Source organism: Eptesicus fuscus, chromosome 7 (genome assembly GCF_027574615.1).
Source record: "Eptesicus fuscus isolate TK198812 chromosome 7, DD_ASM_mEF_20220401, whole genome shotgun sequence".
NCBI classification, from domain to species: domain Eukaryota; kingdom Metazoa; phylum Chordata; class Mammalia; order Chiroptera; family Vespertilionidae; genus Eptesicus; species Eptesicus fuscus.
The window spans coordinates 73708904-73731591 of NC_072479.1; the positions used below are offsets into that span (position 1 = coordinate 73708904).

Consider the following 22688-nt stretch of genomic DNA (forward strand, 5'->3'; position numbering starts at 1 on the left):
TACTCTCTGCCCTGAAAGAACCTTCTGTTCGGCACAAAACGTGATCAGTGTTATGATAACATGTATCCAGATATGCATTCATTCCTGGAGTTGCTTACCACATATAAGGTTTAATATATACCATATACATTATATGAACTTAATTACAAGAATGATTTAAACATTTGGGATATTTGGGGGCTGTGCTAGTAGCCTATAAAATAGTTGTGATTAATCTACAAATGGTTCTGGGGAGAGCCGAGTGTTAAGTTGTGATCCAAAGAGGGACAGTGTATAAGTAACAGAAGAGAGAATCTCCGCAGTGGGAGAGAATTGGCTTCAGGAGTGTGCCTAGCGACACCCATAGCAGCAACAGAGGAGGTAGATATTATGGCAGGCGATGAGAGCAGATGGGACTTTTCTAGCCTTGAAGGCAGTGACCAGATGTTTGAGAGTTATGACTCAGAAAACAATTACTAGTGATCCAAAAGGCGGTCATGATAGGGTGATAATTAGCAGATGACAGAGCTGAAGCAGTAAACATAGAAAACAAATTGGCTCTAGTGTCTGTGACAGTGATTAATTTTGAATTACTAGAGGCTGAAATTCAGAGAAAAGGAGATGTTGACAGAGCAGGTGTGACAAAATAACAAAATGGAGAAAGGATTTTTTGATGTCAGAATTCCTATCATAAGGATAGCCAGGTTCCTAGAATTAAAGATCTTTCTAGATGATCTACTAGGAGATAAAGGCTATCTTGTGAGAGGGGGGCCACTTATGTTTCTCTCTCAGTATATTAGTCCCTTATTATCTATATAAAGTCATTCACTCACTTATTTGTTCAACAGTTACTTATTGAGCATCTACTATGTGCCAGGCTATTGCAGTGAACAAAAATAGATAAAAAGCACTGTCATTATTGGGGTTACTTTCCAACATATGTAGACGGTCAAATGATGACAAGGGCTATGGAGAAAAACAAAACAGAAGATGAATTGGGATGCCTGGGTGATAGGTGGCTGTGTGCTCTTATTTTAGTCATACTGTGTAGGAAACACAGCGTAAGTATAGTCTTATTTTTCCTGAAAAGCTAGTGTTGAGCACATGAAGCTCCTCTTATGCTTCCTTTCTTTCTACCTTGGTCATCTCATCAAATACCCTGGCTTTCATTGTTCATCTTCTGTCATTTACCCTTGAATTCATATATTTACAAATGAACTCTCTGTTTTGAAGCTCCAGCCTCCTACCTAACACTCTAATTTGGTTGTTCTACAGGCATCTTAAACTCAGCACATCCCAAATCAAATGTATCCTCCCTCCCAAATTTCTGTTTTTCTCTTGCTTTAGTGATATTGCCTTCAACTCAGTTAAGTCAGGGAATTCAGAGTGGTTCTTAATTCCTCATAAATGTATACCTCTAATTGCATGTCATGCCCTCTTAAGTTTTCATTCCAAGCTCCTCTCCAGTCTCTATGGATTTATTCAATTACTCTGTCAACTTTAGTTGAATGCCTACTGTTTACCAGCTACTATGCCAGGTTCTGGTAATATAAAAATACGTCAGACAATAAGGTAGTAAAGGCTGAGATAGAAATTGACACATTTTTGTAGCAAAGTTTTGTGAGCACAGAGAGGATCAACTAACTGGCTATGTCTGTGGGAGTCAGAGTGGTGGCAGTGGTTGAGCTGAGTCTTGAAGAAAGAATACCTGGAAGGCATGAAAGAGACTACATGGAGGTATTGAGTTTTCAGAGGATTTAGTGTGTTTAGAGAATGGTGAGTAAGTCAGAGTGATTACAAGAAGTGGATTGTCAGAGCATGAGTCTGAAGATCACTTCAAATTCCTTGGTTGACAGAGATTTCATTAACAGAGGTGAATAAAAAGGGCTAAAGAAACAAATTTTTAATGAGTTGAGTTTGACATGCCCGAAAGCTATCCAGAAGGATTTATATCCAGGAGGCCGTTGGAAATAGAAAGTGAAGTTGAGAAGAAAGGTCAGTATTAGGGATAAAGATTGAGAAATCACCAGCATGATGATGGTGGAAACCATGGGAACAGACAACAAAGCTTAGAGAGCAAGAACCAATGAAGATGAAAGATAACCAGTCCCCCTCTTTTCATTTCCCCTCCACTGCCCTGGTCCCTGGCCTCCACCCTCAGCCTCTTCTCCCACCGTCTTCCTCTAAATCCTGCCACAGGAAGTTACTGAAAGCCCAACTCTGAATGTGCTCGCCTCCACGAAAAGCCTTCAGAAGAAAGTGCAGGCTCCTTAGCTTTGTGCTTAAAGCTCATTATGGTTTGTGCCAAATGTACCATTTCATCTTCATTTCCCAATGTTCCTTTCTAACCACACCAGAGGGATTGACACTCCCCCAAACAGGTCATCTACTTTTATCTCTAGCTTTGCCATGCCATTTCCCCTGCCCAGATGGCAAGAAAACATGGCTTTGGCATCAGAAATATTTTTTATTTAAATACTGGCTGACTTTTCCACTAACCAAGGTGTTGACTTGAGCAATTAATTGAATCCCTCTGAATCTATTTCCTCAACATGCTAAAAGGTCAGATTGGATTATTGGAATTCTAATAGCATATTTAGACATCTTTATAGTTGTCAGCATAAATATGTGCTAAATAAAAATTAAGTATCTTTTATTATCATCCCACTTGCCATAATCATGTTTTAAGGCCAGACATTCAAAGCTTTATACCTTTTCAAAACCATTTAAAATGTATCTAGTGAGAATTCATTTTGCCTTTCTCTATGCTTTGTTGGCAGTTTATACCACTTCAGAATGTCTATTGTCTGTTTCCTCTACCACATTATGGATTAATTGATAGTAAACACATTATTTTTATAGCCCTATGTATCTTGCAACAGGTAGATAATTGTTTAAATTGAATTCTGAGAAAATCTACTCCAACATTTCTCTCTTTTTTTGGAGTAACATCTCTGTTGAAGTATAAGTTATATACCTTACAACCCATCTGTGTAAAGTATACAATTCAGTGGTTTTTGTATATTCAGAGTTAGGCATCTATCATCATAATCAATTTTAGAAATTTTTCCATTGTCCCCAAAAGAAACCTCATACCCTTTAGCTTCATCATTCTCCCTCCCCCAATCTTTTATCCTCCTCAGCCCAAGGCAACTATTGATCTACCTCTGCCTCTATAGATTTTCCTATTCTGGATATTTCATATAAACGGAATCATAGAATATATGGTCTTCTATGACTTGTTTCTTTCACTAAGTATGATATTAATGGTTCATGATGTAACATGAATCAGTACTTTATTTATATTAATGCAGAAAAATATTTATTGAATGGATATTTTGTTTATCCTTTCATCAGATGGTAAACATTTGGAATTGTTTCTACTTTTTTGGCAATTATGAATAAGCAATCAAATGCTCTACCCCTGAGCCACTGAGCTGTACCCCCTATGGATAATGCTGCTATGAACAATTTATGTCCAAGTTTTTGTGTGGACATATGTTTTTATTTCTCGTGTGTGTGTGTGTGTATAAGTGGAATTGCTGGGTCATATGGTAACTCTGTATTTAATTTTTGAGAAACTGCCAAACTGTGTTTTAAAGTAACTGTGCTATTTTACATTCCCACCTGTAGTGTATGAGGATTCTAATTTATACACATCATCACCAACACTTGTTATTATCTGTTTTTTATTATAACCAACCTAGTGGGACAATATTTTATTAGTGAAATATTCTTAAGGAATTGAATAAACATTTAGTAGCAACTATGTGCTAGGCACCATTCTAAGCTATTGGAACCATTGGTAAAGAACATGGCCATGCAATAAATGATAAACATAATAAATTTCTGGATAAAATGACATTTCTTTTATGCTGATTAGCAGACAGGATTTTTCTTGCACAATCATTTTTACCTCTTTACCTTTTTCTCGTGGTCCAGTTTGATTTAACAACATTGACATGGCTATATTCCATCGGTTAGGAGGTGATAAGCACTACAGAAAAAAAGAGTGATTGAGAGTGTCCCCAAAAGGGAAGGGAAGGTGATAGGATTAAATAGGGTGGTTACGTTGAGCCACATTGAGGCAGTGAGAGTTGAGCAAAAACTTGAAGGTGAGTGAGTTGGTCAAAGAGCTACCAGAGAGAAGAGTGTTGTGGGCAGAGGAAATGACAAGTCCAAAGGCCCTGAAGTGGGAGTCTGTGTGCAAGGATCAGCAAGGAGGCCAGGGTGGCTGGATAAAAGTTAGCAAGGGAGAGGATAGTCAGAGATGAGGTTAGAGAAGCTATAGGGCCACATCACTTAAGATTTATCAAATAAATGTCATGTGGGACATAGTGATACTCAAAAATTATCCATTGTTTATCTGAGATTCAAATGTAATCAGGCATCTTGTCTTTTATCTGGCCACCCTACTTGCAGACCATTTTAAAGACTTTGACCTTTACTCTAAGGAGGTGAGGATCTGCAGGGTTTGGAAAAGGGGAGAGACACCGTCTCTCTTAGATTTTTAGAGGATCACCTGACTGCTATGTTGAGAATAGGCTGTAGAGAATAAGAGTTGGAACAGGGATCCTGAGAGACTATTGTAGTAGCCCAGACCAGAGACGATAATGGCTCAGACTGAGTGGTAGTGGTGGGGGTGCTGAGAAGTGATCAGATTCTGGGTATATGTTGAAGGTAGAAGCAGAAGAATTTCAATATAGATGGGATGTGTGTGTGTGTGTGTGTGTGTGTGTGTGTGTGTGTGTGTGAGTGAGAGAGAGAGAGAGAGAGAGAGAGAGCGCAGGGGGGAGGAGGGGGAGGATTCAAGATTCAAGGATGACTCCTAGATTCTGGCTTGAATAACAAAGAATGGTGTTGCTGTGGAATGAAAAGAGGACTGTGGGTGGAGCAGGGTTGGGAAAAAAGATTGGATTCTATTTGGGACATGCTGAGCCGATGATAGATCAAATAAGATGAGGCATAGCCATCAGCTAGCTAAATTTTATGGTATTTTCCATTAGAATATCCAATAATATAATTTAAAAGGTCACTCCTTCATTTGGGACAGATTTTGTACTTATTGTGCTTTGTGTCTTAATATTGAAAGGGTCTTCTTCATGCCTGAATGGCTCAATTGCCTTTTCTTTTCTTTTTTCTTTTTTTTTTTTTGAATATGCTTAGGGAAAAAAAAAATAGCCATGATTGGAATTCAATTTCCTGGTTTCTTCTCTAACATCTGAACTGAAAAACCAGACTGAATCCCAACATCCCATTTTACTTGGCTTCCTAATCCATTTTCCATGGATGTTTTTCTTCATCTCCATTCATTTCCTTTCATCCAGTCTTCAACCTTTGAGAAAAAAAGAGTGTTACTGTCCAGATCTTTTCCTCAGTGTCCGTCCAGAGACTGAAAATGTGCCCTGGAAGTTGAGCAGATGGTCCCCTTCCTAGACTGGCTGGAACACAGTCATCTGAGGCGTGGACGGGTCTCTCAGTCCTTACTGCACTCAGAGCCCAGATCATGGTGGACATTCACTTACTCTTCACTGATCACAAGTGGTTTGAAGAGATGGCTCTTGGCTGTCTTCCCTCATTTTACCCAAGTTCCTGGATTAAATAACTTCTTTCTTCTGTCCTGATTAGCATGTGTGCCATTTCTTGCACAACAGTTTTACTTTTTCTACTTAGACTTGTGGTCCAATTTAATTTGACTATTTTGATATGGTTCTATTTGAAATTATCTGCAAATTTTACACCTATAATAATACATTCCCAAGTATCCATTGGGGGGAAATGTTAGTTGGGAAGAAATCCATAAACTATGGCCTTTTTTTTGCTTGGAGGTCTTCTGTACTATGTTATTTTTAATCATAGTAAATTGACGCATGCTTACAGAAAGCATTTTTCCACACATCACTGTGTTTTGTTTTTAGGCTAAGAAGGAAGTGCTGGTTAAGTGACAGATTACATACCTTGTGTTTCCCGTGTTCTGCAGGACTCGAGAGGGACAAGTTTGATAATAAAACTGTGTCATTTGAGGAGCACATCAAGTCAGAACACAACATGTGGCATTATTTGTATTTCCTCGTCTTGGTAAAGGTTAAAGACCCAACTGAATACACTGGACCTGAAAGTTACGTGGCTCAAATGATTGTGGTGAGTAATCAGAGGGTTTGATCTGGAACGGTATTGGATTTTGGATGCTTTTCCTTCTCTACCCTACCCTTTTCCCATTTTGTTAACTTTTGAACGGGACTGTCAGTCACTGTAGTATTGCTATACTGGCTAAGTCACTGGTTCCCAGTGGACTTCTTAGTTATACAAACCAAATTTAAATCGGAGGTGCACAGATATTTATTGAAGAATTAATTCTGCACCATCTGTAATCTTCTGACCTTATACCTCCTGCTATGTCTCAATTCCAAAAATCTGGAACTTTCCCATTGGCAAATGTGAACAGAAGAGTCATACTTTAAGAAATTTCTTGAATTTCAGAACTCAAGGGTTTAAGGAAGGAAAGAGTATAGTGTTCGATTTTAATGGGAAAATACTGGCTTTCTGTCTACACGCACTTTGCATAGGTTATCAGTGCTGGTGATGCATTTGCAGTGATCCTGCCACATCCAGTTACGTATAATCCTCATTAAGATTAGTAGCATTGCACAGAGGGTGTGGTTGTCTGTGATCCAGAGCTTCGTCTGTTTCATAGAAGATTAAAACTGACTGGCTTAAAGAGAAGCCAAAGGTACAGCTTTCGTGTATCCATGATACACATTTAGTGAGTGTCATTGCATCTGATATAAATTCTCATATTCTTATAATAAACCTCGCTGTGTATTGGATTTCTCTTTTCCAAAAATCACCCAGCAAAATTGCATTAGCTATTTGAGAATGAAGCCTTAGAAGCATCATGATCCTCTTTGCAGCTCGGTCCCCAGGATGACATTTGAACACCACAAAGTGACAGGACAGCCATCAGTGGCTCTCTAGCCTTCACTCTGGGAGCTTACCATCCACTCAGGAAGACAAACTATAGTATGGGGAGCAACTAAAGAACATGTTCAGAGGCTAACATACTAAGGAGTACAAGTTAATATTGCAGCAGTTTACCTTACTTGACAATATTTATGTCACAGGAGACTTAATGTAAATTATATTTTTATAATGCCACATTTTTAGTGCATTTTTATTGTTGACTTGCATCCTACTATAAGTTGTTTCTCTGCATTCTTCATATGGTAGTAGATAGAACATAATATTATTTTATTCCATATATCTTTTTCTGCCCTCTCTCCCTTCTAAATTAGTGGGGGGGGGAGTAATCATTTTCAGGGGATGCATTTATAGTCATTATTTTATAGCCTTGATCTCAAGATGCTCAGGGACTATTTGTGTGAAACATATTGTTTCTGCTTGACGGGGAATAAAAGCTTGTAAATCATTACATTGGAAGTGTGACCTCACATTGTTATACTTTATCAAAGTTTGAGTAAATTTAACTAATTTATTTAACTAATTTGAGTAAATTTAACTAATTTGAGTAAATTTAACTAATTTAACTATTTAATACAGGGGTGGGCAAAAGTAGGTTTACAGTGGTTTATATGGAAAAAGACATGCAGGTTATGATTATTACAAGAGCTATCTTAACTCAAAAGAATGAAACAATGGCACTTATGAGACTGTACCTCAGTGCCCTGTGCCACTGTGACTGGAGACTAAGTCATGGATTAGTAGGGACCGTGTAGTGACAACAGTATGCACCTTAAAGCCAGAAGAATATGGGCTCAAACTTTGGTCCCCTCACTTATTTTGTTGTATGGTCTTGGATAGTTTGGGTGAGTTTTTGAACCTACCTGAGACTCTGCTTCCTCCTCTAAAAGGCAGAAAATTGTTGGTGTGGTATCAGTGAGATGATATGTAAAGTGACTTTAGCACAGAGCATAGGGCCTCAGTAATTTACAGTTTTCACTGTGACTATCCACATGGAGTCACCATGGAGGCCATCAGATTAGAGAGAGGTGGGGGAGAAGGGAGGACTATAAAGAGAGAAGAGAAAGCCAGAGGCAGACCTCTCATTTAGGAAAAAGAAGAAAGACAAGCAAAATAAGTAGAAAAGAAGACAATACGAAGGGCAGAAGGAGAACCAGAAAGTGGAGTGCATCGACAGCCAAGAGATGAGCATTTCAGTGTCACAGTTCAATGGCATCATTTGCTACAAAGAGGCCATAAAGACGAGACAGGTCGAAATCGTAATTTTGGAAATTGTAATGAGGAAATCAGCAGGTGCCTTCCACCGTGAGAGAAGATGGCTGTGAAAATGTAGACCCATCTTTAGCCTTGACATGAAGACCAGTGTTCTGCCAGGCACTTGTACTTGAATTGTTAGGTATCCACGAACGTACCTGTGTTTCTGTCCGTCCTCTTTTGTCAGCACTCTCTCCAGGACCGTGACAGGAGGGAGAAGAGCTCACAAGCTCGTTCCAACACAAAATGTCTCATTCTCATCCAAGCAGCGCACATCCAAGAGAGCAGGCACTGTTCCTGAATGTTAACGGTCAGGAGAAGGAAGAGTGATATTAAGCTCAGAACTGGTGGAAACAAAAAGCCATTCTCATGGGAGATTGTTCATTTACTGAAATCGCCGATTTGAAAAATTTCTAAAAATCTATAGCTGATGAACCCAATTCAGAAAATCTGTTACTCCCAGCTCTGTGGAGATTGTAGCTTTGTAATCCTGATCCTCCTGTAAAGAAAGAGAAGATTTTAGAACACATAACAAGTTGAAACACATCTGCAGCTCAGTTTAAAGACTTCTTTTCCCCCTTGTCCAACCCAGGGCTAACTACTCATAACAGTTTGGTAAGAAACCTTCCAGACATGTCCTGCCACTTTTATATTTGCTCCTTACAAACAGGTTCATTTACCAAGTTGATTTAAGTGCTTGTTTATTAAAAGGTCTTTGAAAGAAGCTATAAATTTTTGTAATTGATATAGCTTTCATAATCAAGGATTTATGCAAAAGAAAATGAGCAAGTTCCTTATATTTGTTCCCAAAACAACTCATCTGAATTCTACTACACTAAGTAACTCGGATTTGTACCCTGGGGCCCTTAGGAAATGCCTCCTAGCTTTTGGTGAAATGAGAAAAAAAGAATATAACAAATTTGGGAGATGTTTCTCCCTTCTGTATATTAATTCACCTCCAATGTCTATACTTCATTGCTATGTCAACAAGGAAGATGTATATCATTATGCACTAAAACATACATTGTAAATAAATTAATATATTGCTTCTAGATGTTAGAACCTAAGGAAATATGTTTGTGCCTCTAAATGCATCCAGTGATAGGGTCAAGATTTTGAAATATTAATAGAGACTCCAAACTTCCGTACCCCCGCCTTCAAACTACGCCACGCTATTCAAATATCCTCTGTCTGAGTATCTGAATTAACACAGAGCATCTTCTGGAATATTGTTATGGGAGATGTAAGTAGATCAAGGTATTTTGGAGAATAGATTTTTGTCTTGCAAGCAAACCATCATTTTTGATAAGAGAATTGATATTTTGAGCTAGTATTTATTGGGAACAGAAAATGAGAAGGGAAGAAGAAGGACTATGCAGGAAAATAAAATAATGAAAGGGAATTAAAAAATAAAAAATTAGAAGGGAGGGTGTAAGGGATAAATCCTGTAGCCTGTATTCACAATGGCCTCTGAGCATCATTAAGTCCTTTCGCTTCTCCCATTACCCAAAGGATGATGACCGAGGAGGAAAACACAAAATAGAGGTCATTAGAAAAAATGCCCAGAGCTTTTAGATGTTGCTCTGACATTTGGGGAACATTTTCAGATTTTCAGTGTTCATTTGCTGAGATGTTAGAGGCCTTTGGGGGTATTTGCTACTTAATTTGACCAACAGCAGGATCAAATCCCAGGTGCCTGGCAGAGAGGCACCACGCATGTTCAGAGACTGGCTGCCTCCCCCCCTGGAGAGTGGTGCTGGGCTGCAGCCCTCCCCATGACCATGGTTTTGGGGGATTATTTCCTCATGACACTTTTCAGTTTTTCTCCTTATTTGACTCTTGACAAAAAAACTATTTCCTGACACTGTGTCAGTGTCGACTAGGACAATTTAAGTCATGTTTTCGTTAACATGATAATTGTCTTGACACACACACAAAAATGATTGTAAGTTTCTTGAAGGCCACAGCTAGGAATAGAGTGGCTGTTTGTTCTGTAATTACAGAACAGGACAGGTTAATATCTGTGATATGTATTAAAAACAATTCGATATACATTGAGTCCCTCCCACAGGCTAGTAGTCGTGCTATGGGCTTGATACGTAGGATAAATAAGAAATAGTCCCTTCCCTGGGGAGGCTCGAAATGCTTACTGAATGAATAAATAAAAACATGAGCGAATTAACACATGAATGGTCTCTTCTTAGTCCTCCGGTATTTGGACACAATTTACAGAAAGATGCACCAACATAGCTGCAAGAGTTTGGGACATGAATTTCTCATTAGTCAAATGTCATCTTTCCCCTTTTGGAAAATCAGAAGATAAAAAGGCTGCGGGAAGGGTCAGGCCACCTGAACCAAGTATAATGAAGGCAATAATAAAAACCGGATTTGAGAGACAGGCGTCTTAATCCCTCTGTCGCCTCTCCCCCAGCATTTCTCCAGCCCAGCTCCTCCCACACATGCACAAACCCTCCGGAGTGTGTCTGAGCTGTTCCCCTCGCACAAGGGCAGGCCTGTGCACCGGTGGGCGCGTCAGCGCAACTTACCCTTCAGCACGATTCTTCATTGTAATCATCTATTAAGACCTCAGAGAGGGATCCTCCTTTTAATGAGACAGAAAAGAAATGGAGTCACCCTTGACTTTAGCTACATAAAGGAGGAAAAAGAACTACCACGTTTCCAGATACTGTTTTCTATGTCCAGAACTCAAAATAAACGTTGCTTAGTTAAACCATATTTTCCAACAGTAACTGTCAGAGGTGGGGGATGCTTGGGCTCATGAAAGACATCGCGTCTTCTAAGACCTATCGGCACCCCTTCTGCACAAGCACCCTTGGCCAACTTAATTTTTGCATTATTATCATGTGTCATTATGAAATTATATGTTCTGATTCTATTATTTCTAATCTACACTAATTGTGTAATTGGATCTAATTGAGCCAATTATGTAACTGCTCAGTCTTGAAGACCTATTTGAAAGACTTTAAACCTTAACAAGACACTTTTTAAAATGTTTACATATCAGGGCAAGCCCAGGGGGTCCTTGCAGCTCAGAATGCACAATTAAGAAGTGAACGTTTACATTCAAGGAGCCACCACCTTCACTTTCCACAGTTTAAGTCCACACATGTGTCCTCAATTTAAGAGGGATCTTTTTCAGTTCCCGGCTCTGGATTTCAGTGTCGTCGTGGAATCTCTCCTCCACACTGTTCTACTTTCTTATAGAGTTATTCGTATGCAAGATATATGAGTTGCCACATTTTTGCACGCATTTCAACATCTTTCTAGGCCTCTTCTTAGTTTGTAAAGTAGCGATCGAAATGGTGAGTACTTAACTGTGTGGCTGTACACAGCGTCATCGTCTTGAAGACTATCCCAGGGCTCAGGGTATCAGACCTCCGTGCAGGAAGCGAGAGTAGGATTTGAGCCAAATAGTGTCCTCATGAAATTCATGGTAGGAAGCAGGACGGGGAATAAAGACGAGGGCAGGCAGGTGAGGTGCTGACTCAGAGATGTCAGCAGCTACTTCCTGAGTTCATCGGAAACCCAATTTGCTGGTGTCCAGGTGATGGTCCTCCAAGTTCAAGAGGCAAAAAATGGATTTTGTTACTTTTTCCAACCAGTGTCGAAGGAGAGGCTCTGTGTAAAGGAGTAAACCTGGGCAGTAGATTCTGATGTTGGACTTTGCAGGATTTTCACCTACAGGGTTGGTGGAAAGACTTCACTTCTCCCCTCTGCACTTCACTTTACCCATCAATGAAATAAGTTCAGCCAACCAGTCAGCACCCAGAACAGAACCATCTGAACCATGCCTGGGTCCTGCAGGCCTCCTGCTGTGCCAGGCCCTGTCCCTTTAGTTGCTGGATCATGGGGAGAAGAGGGAGGCAGGGATCCCAGAAGAATCTAAGTAGAGGAAGCTGCAGGGTTATAAGGGCGGGCGGGGGGGGGGGGCAGGAAAAATTTGGATGGTTTGAGACAATGGCTGATTTGGCAACTAGGAGCCCTGTGTGGCTCAGTGGTTGAGCGTCAACCTGTGAACCAGTAGGTCACGGTTCAATTCCTGGGTTGCGGGCTCGATCTCCAGTGTGGGGTGTGCAGGAGGCAGCCAATCAATGATTCTCTTTCATCCTTGATGTTTCTCTCTCTCCCTTTTTCCATGAAATCAATAAACATATATATATTATTTTTTAATTAAAAAAAAAAAAACACTTAGCAACTAGGAAAACTCACAAAGGTTTAACAACTAGTACAGCAGTATCTATACGTACCAGTTATATATGGACTCTGGATAGAATAAGACCTTCCTTAGCGTTACTATGAGGATTAAGTAAAATCATGCATACTAGCAATACTACTGCTAATTTCCTGACATATGATGAATGCTGCCTATATTCCAGGCTCTGTGCTAATTGTTTGACGTGACAATCTCTTGTTCAGCCTTGTAACAACCCTAGGAGGCAGTCTGCTGTTACTATCCCCATTCTATACATGAAGAAACCGGGGCTTATACAGGACTGGTAACTTGCCCAACATTGCAAAGCTAACAGAAAGGGCTGCTGCGTCCTTCACGTTCCAGGCACACGCAGGTGGTCATAAATGCCCTGTTGGTATTCAATGCTCTGGGACCGCATGTAGAGCTAGAAGCAGTGGTTCCTTTGCGAGCAGGCCAGGCCACTACAGCCAGCACTCTCAGCAGGATGCCTTGCGCTAGGCAGACGAGGGGCTGTCCACAGTCAGTCCAGGGCAGGGAGTGGAGCTGGCGGGAGACAGGAAGTCAGCTGACCACCCTGCAATGGCAAGAAGGCCCGAGAGGAATCCTAATAGGAAAAGATGTACTCGCTCAGAGCCGGTGGGCAACTGCAGCTTCCCACGAAGAGGAGGCACATTACATCCACAGTTATGGCAACAGCAGGTGAGAAAGACAGAGGCCTCAGGATGTTCCGATTTAATTTGACAAGCATTTACCGGGGAGCGCTATGCACTAGGCACTGTTAGAAACAAGAATAAACACCATCAGTGCCCTCACACAGCCTTAATGTAATAAAGAGGACAGCTATATTCACCAGGAGCTGTAGTGCAAATCAGGGCTCTGGTGAGAGATGTAATAAATGTACAAACACGGCAGCTGGAGAAATCCCAAAACAGATTCTTCTGTGATGTCCCTGCTTAAAACCATTCGGTGGTACTTAGCATATAACCCACCTTATGCAGTCCGGCCCCAGCCAACTTCATCAATCTCATTTTATCTCCCCTTTCTTAGCCAACTATGCTTCAACTACGGTTCTTTGCAGGAAACATGCCATACTTCTCTCCTGGTCAGAGCCTTGGTATGTGGGTGCCACCCATTCGTAGTTGTTCCCCAGCTCTTTCCATGCCTAGCGCCTTCCCTGACACCCCCGTTCCAGCTACCTTCTTTCCTGTCCTCCTGTGGAGCACTCATATTTCTCTGACCTACCGTAAGATGGTGTTTATACTGTTGACATGTTTATTTCTCTTCAGTATGACTGAGGCATTCACACATCTGTTTTATTCACTGTAGTGTTCTCAGCCCTTAATTAATGCCCAACACATAGTAGGCCCTCAGCATTGGTTTGTTGAACAAAATGAGTAAGACCTAGAGCCTCCAGAGCCCAGAGGACAGGATGGTTCCTTCTGGCTGGAGGCACCAGGGGCCGTGTACAGAGAAGATTACCAGGACCTTAAACAACGAGGAGGGTTTTGTCAGATGGGATGGAGGGGAATGTACTCCAGGCAAAGTGTGTATCTTAAAGGGAAAGGTTGAGCACAGAAAAAAAAGAAACGAAACCAAAATTATGATAGGTGCTAGCAGCTTTGCATGTTATCTTATTTCATTATACCCATTTTATATACATTGAGGTTCAGTGAAGTTATTATTTATCTACAGTGCTCAGTAAATGAGTGCATGGGCTAGGCTCCAAGTGTAGATTTTTCTGGGGGCTGATGTCTATGGTTTTCCTGTTAGCTGTGCCTTCTCCTCAGAAGAATCAGGTAAACTTTGACTAAGATCAAATACATGTATGTCAAGTGTTGGAGAAAAGGTAGAGGGGGAAAAACCAAACTAAAAAACAAAAGGCATCCTTTGGAAGGAAGAAAGCTCTCCCTGCTTCTCCAGTAATTTACGGAATTGAAATTCTTGGTGTCTAAGCTGCAATAGTTAAGGTATGGCACAAAATGACCTGAAAATGCAGATCGATAAACCATTGCCCATCAGTTAAAGGTTTGTTCCTTCAGCAAACACAAGCCGAGTGCTTTCTGTGCTCCAGGCCCCGGGCTGCTCAGGGAATCAAGGTTGAGGCAGGTATTGTAACTGCCTTCAGGAGTCGGAGAAATGAAACAAAGGAGAGGTGATGGCACCGTGCAGCGGGGGAGCCTGCCGCAGAGCAGATGGCCTGGAAAGGGAGGCTTCAGGAGGTCACGCCTGGATGCTTGAGTGAGTCAGGGAGGCATGGATGCAGCAGGTGGAGGGAGCAGCGGGCCTGTCTGGGGAGAGAGTGAGGCCCTCCAGAGCAGGAGGTCATATGGTGGTCAGGAGCCAGATCACAAGGACTTTGTGTGCTTGCAAGTTTTTACTTTACCCTGAAAGCTCAGGGAAGCCCTTCAGAGATAGTAAAGCAAAGAAGCAAGGTTAGGTATGTTTTAGAAAGCAAGTTCCCTGGCAGTGTAAGAAGTGGATTCAAGGGGGCCATCCTGGGCAAGAGGAAGGCAGGTAGGAAGATTTCATTACCCAGGAACAATGAGGAGAGCTGAAATGAGATGCCACTGGAGATTGAAAGGAGGTGACGGCTATGAAAAGATTCAGGTAGAGGACTCCCTGCAGGCGGGCAGATGGTGGTTTAGGTCTCTGGCCTTGGCGAGTTCTTGCAGGTTGAGAGGTGGGGCTCAAATCCTAGGGGTTCCACAGGAGTTGTTTGAGGAGATCACCTCAGTTTTCACAGGTACAGTTTGGGTGTTCAAATGCGTAAGTTCAACACAAAACGGAATACATGGGTCTGTAATTCCAGCAAGAAGTGAGTAACAATCAACTCACACAAGAATAAGATTACAGTCCCTTTTATTCTTTAGGGTTTCCCAGGTGCTTAGAGCAGTGCCTGGTATATAGTAAATACTCAACAAAGATTTGATAAGTGCTCAGAAAGAGTTGTAAGTCACTGGAGTATACGTGCTAGTTGAAATCACAGATTGGATGAGACTGTCCAAGGGGGGTTATATAAAGTAAGTAAGTCAGAGAGCACGCCCTTTGACGAAAGGTCACAGAGCTCTGTTATTTAGCACCAACAATAACTAATCATCATAATGTCAAGAGTCTGCCATCCAGATTGCACTCATCCAACAGGAGAACCAGAAAGGAGGAAAAACAGTCTTCATTGGAAGACTCTGAAAGATCTAACTTTCCATCAGCCAGTGAACCTAGAAATGTTTAGGTTGGTGTTCGGATCTCCTGTGACCCAGCACTGATCGGGTCCAGTATGAGATTGTGCTGCAAGCCCAAATGCTTTGAGCAAAGTGATTTGGATTTGCTTCAATCTATAGAAGCCTCTTTGAAATCATGACCTATCCTAAGTCACTTATTTTAAATGTGTAAAGGGACGTTCATAAGCTTAATAAAAAGATGTCTCCCTGCTGTGCCAGGAAAGAGAAAAACCCAGCAAGAGAAAACTCCAGAAAGGAAGAGAAAGAAATTCACTTCTAGTCATTACCGTAAGATCTTGTTCAATTCTCAGTTGGCCCTCTGGAACAGTAAAAATCCACGTTGTGGGACGGGTAGATTTTACTCAGAAATGCTGGCTTTCTTCCAGAGAGTAGCAGATGCCATCAAAATGTAAGTTGTGGGAACAAGCACTATATACCGTAAAGACACGACTGCTGTCCAGTGGTTTTTAATAGACCGGCGCAGCCCATGCCAAAGCATGAGTGATTAGTGAAGACGGCAATCAGGCTGAAACACTGCCCTTGTGTTACGTAGGGGTATCAAGCAAGCTCATGTCCATGGGATTTTGGGCTAGTTTTACCTAAGGGAATTCCTGAAGAATAATTGCTGAATTTTACAAAAATGATTCAGCATTTGTGTTCTAGGGATTAGTCATTGATGTCAGGCTAGTGGAGTCAGTTGCTTTAATGTGGATTTAGAGATCATGGCGTTTTGAAATGATAGCATCTGAGGTTTGGTTACCCCAGGTCTCTGAGTCTGTTTCCTCATCCGTAAATGGGGATAATACCCCTCTTTACTACGGTTCCTACATGGATTTAGGAAAATCACACATATCCTCGTGTTTAAAAAGGCTCAATAACCCTGGCTCAGGATTATTGCTCAACAAGTACTTGGTTATTCTACTTCTATTTAAAATATTTGGCTGCTCAAAGTAATATGGCTAAATTTAAATACGACTTTGCAGATTCAGAGCATTGTTAAGCCGTTTAATGTTCAAACAGTTACTGATTCTGCATAGCGTTCCTCTTAGAGGTTAGGCAACGGGGGACTTCCATTTCTTCGGTAAATACCACCTGTGAAATCATGCGCACTGGGCGAGCTCCTGGAAAGGGGACAGAGGAGATCAGGTCAGGTGTGGCCTGTCACAGCGTATCCTGTTGAGAGTAGAAGGCCGGTCCTAAAAAGTCAGCAGTTATTACAAAGTGAGCGAGGGTTACCCCTGGGACAGATCTGGTAGAGGGACCTTGCTGTCTTGTGGCCTGCCTCTGACTCAAGTCCGCATGGCACTTGTTCCTTTGTTAAACCAAAGTCAGGAAGGAGCTCACTTCGCCACTTGAATTGCTTGAACCGGTGACTCCGTTTGAGCTTTACAACTGATTGCGGGACAGATCTTACCCAGAAGCATGCTGCGATGCTATCGGGAGTGTCCCAGCAAGGACAGGGCAGGCTGTTGTGAAAGGGGGTGGCAGGAGCTGCCGGAGTCAGCACAAAGGTTATAGAAGAATGAATTTTATCTCTTCACCTGGCGGGGGAGAGGCAGCAAGCTTTGCCTTTATCCTGGCTGGAGGATGGGAACAACAGAGGACGCCTGTTTCATTTTCCAAAGAGTACATTTTCGGCTCCTTCAAGTGAAGAACTTGCAGCATTTTTCAGTCGTGTAATCACCTTTTTCATTTTTTCCAACCTTTGAAAAAGTTCCAGCACAAAGCACACATTTTGCTTGAGAAAGAATATCCTGGCTCTCTTTAAGTTTCTTTCTGCATGGGCACCCTACTGTGCTGCATGGCTCGGGGAGTTCCTGTTTCCCGAGCTGAGGACCATTTGGAAGCACTAAATCCAGTTTGAAATATTATTTTAGAAGACAAAGACATAGGGCCAGTGGATGTATAATAACTCATTTTTTGGGGGGATGATATTCTTCTTACTTGAGAGCATCATGTTCTCCTCACCTGTTTTCTAGTAAATATCTCACTTCTGCCCAAATAACCAAGAATGAAATGAGCATGTGGGGTGTTACAGGGAGTTAGTGGAAGGGTGCTGTGTATGAGGGTGACACAGTGTAGCATGCTGCTTTAGACACAGACTGGGGACTTTGGGAGTCTTGGGCAGGTAATTTAACCTTCCTATATCTCAGTTTCTTCACCTATAAATTGGGTAAACATTCCTACCTCTACTGTTTCTATGAAGATCAAACAAGTTAATATGTATGCATTATCTGACGCATAGTAGATGCTTCACTAAATTTTAAAATATACGTGAGAGTCTGAGGATCAGAACAGCTTTCAGGGCTCAAGAAATCATTATTTATTCAACAACTGTTACTTAATACTTACCATGTCTATAACAGTGGGTTAGAGACTAGGGAGACACAAATACAGGACAAATAAATTCTCAGCCTTTACGAATCTCGGGCCTAATTGGGGGAGCATAATATATGGTCATGAAGGTTGGATGAGGACAGCAGGCAGCAAGATTGCACGTGCTACATACCGGTCACAAGCTGTTCTGCAGGTTGGGGAGAGGATGTTGTGTGTAAGGGAAAGAAGCAGATTTGAGTCATGGATATCAAAGCATGGGTGGACACACCCCCTGGATTAGGTTGGGGCTAAATGGTAGCAGGAATGAATTGCTCAAGGTAAGGACTTTCTGCTTGATCCCACAAAGGAGAGACACTGATGATTTTTAAGTAGAGGAATGACATGATGCTTTAAATGGAATTTTTAGGAGGAGTCTTACAGTCCATAGCAGGATGTAGTAAAAAGGCAAGAGGTTGAAGAAAGGGAAACCAGTGACAATCACACTGATGAAAAAGATGATGGAAAGAACCAGAATTCGAAAGGAAGGGATGGGTGAGGTGGAACAATGATTTGACCAGAAGCGAGGATGGACTGTTGTTCCTTTTTTTTAAAGCACTAATTGGAAGTGAGTTTTAAACCTTAACTGGAAGGTTTATTCTTCTCTCTCTCTTGTACACAACATACACTCCATCAAAATATTTCATCTATACTATCCAATAAAGTAGATAGTTCTCTATTACTTCCTAAAACAGTGATGGGCAACCTTTTGAGCTTGGTGTGTCAAATTTTGCCAAAAAACTGAGCATAACTCGGGTAGTGTGTCACTTTGAGGAAAAAACATTATTTCGCAAATGTTTCATCCTCAGGAGCAGCAAATGTTTCATCCTCGGCATGCGGCCGCCTCATCGGCCGCGTGTCATCAGAAATGTCATAGGTTCGCCATCACTGTCCTAAAACATCTACCACTCTTGTCCAAATAACCTCCAAACCTCACCTAGACCGCTGCAGGTGCCTCTAACCTGGTCTTTCTGCTTCTGTACTGAGTATTCTTTCTACTGAGGATTCCTCATAGAACAAAGTAGCAAAAGTTTAAATGTAAACCAGAATATTTCACTCCCTTGTTCAGAACCCTCCACTGGCTTCCTAGTGCATAGAATAAAACTCAAACTTCTTGTCCAGATCTATATGCTCTGACACCCGCCATCCTCTGCCTCTTCTGCCTTCATCAGCTCCAGCCACACTGACCTTGCTGTTCCCATACTACGCCAAGCCTGTTTCTCCCCGAGGGCCTTTGCATTTGTTCTTCTCTCATTCTTCTTTCACATCCTAGATATCTCTGTTTAAATGTTACCACTTCAGAGAGGCTTTCTCTGGTCACCTTATCAAAAGGGGTTTCTTCTCCTGACTATATCATTCTTCATCCTCTTATCCTGCTTGTTTATTTCTCCACTTATTGAAATCTGCCATGATATTGTATTTTTTTATTGCATGTATTCCTTATTTGAATGTAATCTACAGTAGGGCAATGACTGTTTTGTTTGGTGCTATATCATCAGGACTTAAAGCAGTGACTGGCACTTAGTAACTACTTAGTAAATATTACCTGAATGAATGGATGATTGAATGAATAAACAAATGAACAAGAAATAAGTAATAAGATACCTTTAGTGGCTCAGAGTCCTAATAATGCAGATGTCAACTAGTAAGCAAAAAGGCATAGAAAGAAGAACACATATATTACTGTCTGAGTTTATAACCCAGCTTGGCTACTTCCTAGCTTAACCTCTCTGCCTCACTGTCCTCCTCTGTTAAAAAAGAAAGATATTATTATTTACCTTAGTACTTAAAAACTATGTCTGAAGACTTCCAGTAATGGATAGAGGAAACTTACTGGGTGGGAACTATAACTTCAGTCTATACATGTTCAAGTGGAACCTCTGATCAGCGATCCAACAGACCTAAAATGGGTCTCTTGGACATGGAAGACTGAGTTAGAAATTAAGCTGTATAAGAGAGCTTGACTAGGTTATTTAGCCTCCTCTTTGCTTCCTTTCATGAAAACCAATGGAGATGAATTAAATCAAGAACCCTTCGATCTCTGATATTTTGTGGTTTTATAATTAAACCACAAGTCTGGATAGACTTGAAAGCCAGAGGTTGTTAGGAGAGTTACATAGGAAGCTTGAAGAAAAACAGGGGAGCTCTTTTCCTTAGAAGGTTCTGCACATCCTCGTGGTCACCAAGGAATCCTACATTGTCAACTAAATCTACTTGGCAAGACATAACCAGTCACTGAAAAGCATGGTTCAAATGGTTATCATTTTGTTTGCCAGCTCTGATCTGAGTAGGAAAATGGCAAAGAAGATAGAATTGAAGCTGGAATCCGATTTATTTAGGTCAATAACCCATGTCAGCCATATCTTTTCTCTCTCATTCTTTCTCTAAGAAAGTACTACCTAAGAAGGAATAAAAATCAGTTTCATTAGTGAAAGACAGGGCACAGTCTAAGGAGAATTAGATAGAAACAGTGATAGGAATGTGGGGTAACATACATGAATGCAATTTCTCTATCCGGCAACATGCAAATTATTTGATCTGTTTATTATCTTAGTGGCACAGTGAATCTTCGCAGAATAAATAGCTTGTTCCTATATCTCCTTCTTATTTTTTCCAGGTATATGTCTTAGTTTGGTTCTTCTGCTAGGTTTCTTCTCTTCATATAATTTCATTGCTGCATTAATCTTCCATGTCTGCATTATGAGTTTTTGTCAGATTTTTATATTCAGTTGCAAAGCTTTGTGAAACTTTATCCTTTCCTAGCCTCATCTTTACATCTCTATCTTGTTCTCAGTAGTTTGGTGGATGTGAATGTGATAGTAGCCAAGATTACATCATCTTTAATAAAGGAGAAAATATAGAGTATGTAGAAATTAAATGAGCTATAGAGAAAGAAATCAATCAGGTTGGCAAATTGCATCGGTGGGACAAAGTGCAAAATGCTTGTTTCGTGCACTATTTATTGAACAAGTTTGTGGACAAGATGGTTCAAATGTATATGGAAAAGTAAGGAGCCATTTTGTGCAATTTCAGTGACATTGATGCATTTTGTTTTTACATCGTGAAATCTTTCAATATTTCTAACAATCCTTGATATAGTATTTTACACAATTTCCTCCAAAGACCTTCAGAGATAAAATTATATATCTATGGTTGTAAATAGGATGCATCCAATCTATCTATAATAATAAAAGCATAATATGCTAATTAGACCAACAGCCATACGACATTCTGGATGTCATTCTGGACATCCTTCCAGATGAAGCCATGGCGGCAGGGACCAAGGCAGAGGCAGTTAGGTGCAGTCAGGCAGGCAGCGAGTGGTTAGGGGTGATCAGGCAGGCAGGCAGGTGAGCAGTTAGGAGCCAGCGGTCCAGGATTGTGAGAGGGATGTCCGACCCCTGGGATTGGGTCTAAACCAGTAGTCAGACATCCCCCGAGGGGTCCCAGATTGCAAGAGGGTGCAGGCTGGGCTGAAGGACCACCCTCCCATGCACAGATTTTGTGCACTGGGCCTCTAGTATATAATAGAAGCCTGTACAGTCACTCCACAGAATTCAATAGATCAAAAGTTGCAATATAGCTTGAGAATTTGGGGAAAGTTGAGGTTGTACATAATCCTCAAAGCTCACAATTAAACTGGCATTGTTTTTAATCAGTCCCAGTTCAATGAGTGTGGGTGTTCAGTCCCCCAGTTCAATGAAAGTATGAGCGATTTTCTGTAGGATCAAGTAGTCAATTTATGCTCAATAGGTCATTTTTATTGTTTGTTTGTTTTTTTCTCAGAAGAAAACATTCAACCAAAGTACACTCTCCCAAATCAAGTGGTGCTTCCCTCCAGTGATTAATGTAAATAGGGGTGTACAAAGGAGGAAGAATATTGCCATCAAAACTTGCATTCTCTTTAGTCTTCTTATCCTAAAAGAAATCGTAAAACCATAGTGGAGAAGAACAAGGGAGATTGCATTTGAGTTCTTACAACAACAAAGAATGTATCTTATCTCCAAGATAGGACTATAGTTGGGTGATTCCTGATAAAGACAACCCTGCTTATGAACAATATAATCATCATCTGAAGCCCATGTCTGTAAAATAGATACCTAATAAACATTAAAATATCAAACTAAAATTAGTAAAAAGTATTGTCCACAGAGGCTTTATTTAAAAAAAAAAACACAACTTATAGGTATAACAGGGTGTGAAATTGTAGTTAAAGCTCACATTTCCCTTCATTAGATGTTTGCAGTTTAGTTGAATTTTCTTATTTTCCCCCTCTGTTACTGTAATTAGCCATTAAGCTAGGAGAAACTACATTTTCTACACCACATGGGTAATGTCTTCAAAGCTGGCAAAGAGAACAAGGAAAGCAGGCTAAACTGTTTCATGAAGAGACCAACTAATGTAGGAAATGAGAATGTGTGTTGCATAATCACTGAAAACTTGTCTACAAGCAAAAGAGGATATTAAACTGGAAATTGATTTAAAATAGATTTCATCTGGTGTCTTTTTAAAAAAAATTCTAAGGTATTATTTTTATTTTCTAGTTTAAACTAATTTATACTTTTCCTGGTAAATTGCACAGTGTGCAAGAATAACACTGTTTTACCTAAGAGTACTCAAATCAGAAATGGTTTCTACACAGGCGCCTGCTGAGTGAGCAGCATTGTGGAAGG

General features: G+C 40.8%; 1 protein-coding gene across 1 annotated transcript in view; it reads left to right on the forward strand.

Moving 5' to 3' along the window:
• The window catches only part of ITPR2 (inositol 1,4,5-trisphosphate receptor type 2), a 428506-nt gene that overhangs the window by 383018 nt on the left and 22800 nt on the right, over nt 1–22688 (forward strand). The window contains exon 55 of the mRNA XM_054719205.1: nt 5960–6120. Coding sequence (XP_054575180.1) covers nt 5960–6120 — 161 coding nt within the window. The remainder of the gene's footprint in view (nt 1–5959; nt 6121–22688) is intronic.